This window comes from Corvus kubaryi, unplaced genomic scaffold (genome assembly GCF_017639235.1).
Source record: "Corvus kubaryi isolate FWS band 111438036 unplaced genomic scaffold, C.kubaryi_AGA036_p1.0 36655, whole genome shotgun sequence".
Taxonomy (NCBI): Eukaryota; Metazoa; Chordata; class Aves; order Passeriformes; family Corvidae; genus Corvus; species Corvus kubaryi.
The window spans coordinates 5,668-6,831 of record NW_024580914.1 but is presented as its reverse complement, the minus strand read 5'-3'; the positions used below and the strand labels follow the sequence as shown (position 1 = coordinate 6,831).

Here is a 1,164-nt window from a genome sequence, read left to right as displayed (position 1 = left end):
AAACCCCACAAATTTGGGGGTCCCGGACCCCAAACCGCCCCAAAACCCCACAAATTTGGGGTCCGGGACCCAAAACCGCCCCAAAACCCCACAAATTTGGGGTCCCCAAAGCGCCCCCCAGGCCGGGGATGCTGAGCCCGTCCCGGGGCGGGGACAGCGGAACGCGCGGGGGGCCGGGAGGGGAGGCGGGAGCGCATTGCCGATCCCGATGATCCCAATGATCCCGATCCCGATGATCCCGATGATCCCAATGATCCCAACGATCCCAATGATCCCGATCCCGGCGCTGTTCCCGGCACTGACCGTACATGGCCGCTCCCGCCGCTGCCGCTCCGCTACCGCGGCCCGAGCCGAGCCCGAGCCGAGCCCGAGCCGAGCCCGGGCCGAGCCCGCGCCGAGTCCCGAGCCGAGCCCGAGCCGAGCCCGAGCCGAGCCCCGAGCCGAGCCCCGAGCCGAGCCCGAGCCGAGCCGAGCCCGAGGGGGCGGCCCCGGGGGCGGCTCCGCCCGAGGCTCCTCCCGCGCCGGGAGAGCGGGAATGGGATCCAGGGATATGGGGATATAGGGAATGGGAGCTGGGATATAGGGAATGGGAGCTGGGATATGGGGATATGGGGATATGGGGATATAGGGAATGGGAGCTGGGATATAGGGATATAGGGATATGGGGATATAGGGATATAGGGAATGGGAGCTGGGATATGGGGATATGGGGATATGGGGATATGGGGAATGGGGATTGAGATACAGGGATACAGGGATACAGGGATATAGGGATATAGGGATATAGGGAATGGGAACCGGGATATAGGGAAAAGGCAACTGGGAATGGGATATAGGGCTATAGGGAATGGGATATAGGCATATAAGCAATGGGATTGGGATACAGGAATATAGGAATGTAGGCATATAGGAATATAGGGAATGGAATATAGGGATATAGGGATATAGGGACATAGGGATATAGGGATATAGAGATGTAGGGATGTAGGGATGTAGGGATGTAGGGAATGGGATACAGGGATATAGGGATATAGGGAATGGGATATAGGGATATAGGGATGTAGGGATGTAGGGATGTAGGGATACAGGGATATAGGAAATGGGATATAACGATACAGGGATATAGGGAATGGGAAACTGGGAACCAGGAATGGGGATTGGGAT

The 1,164-nt window shown here is 58.1% G+C and overlaps 1 protein-coding gene across 1 annotated transcript in view; it reads right to left on the bottom strand.

Moving 5' to 3' along the window:
• The window catches only part of LOC121660608, a gene marked incomplete at its 3' end in the record, with an annotated part of 1,186 nt that extends 818 nt beyond the window's left edge, over nucleotides 1-368 (bottom strand). The window contains exon 1 of the mRNA XM_042020015.1: nucleotides 6-368. Within this exon, the coding sequence (XP_041875949.1) occupies nucleotides 6-310 (305 nt within the window). The remainder of the gene's footprint in view (nucleotides 1-5) is intronic.
• Between the last annotated feature and the right edge of the window lie 796 nt (nucleotides 369-1,164).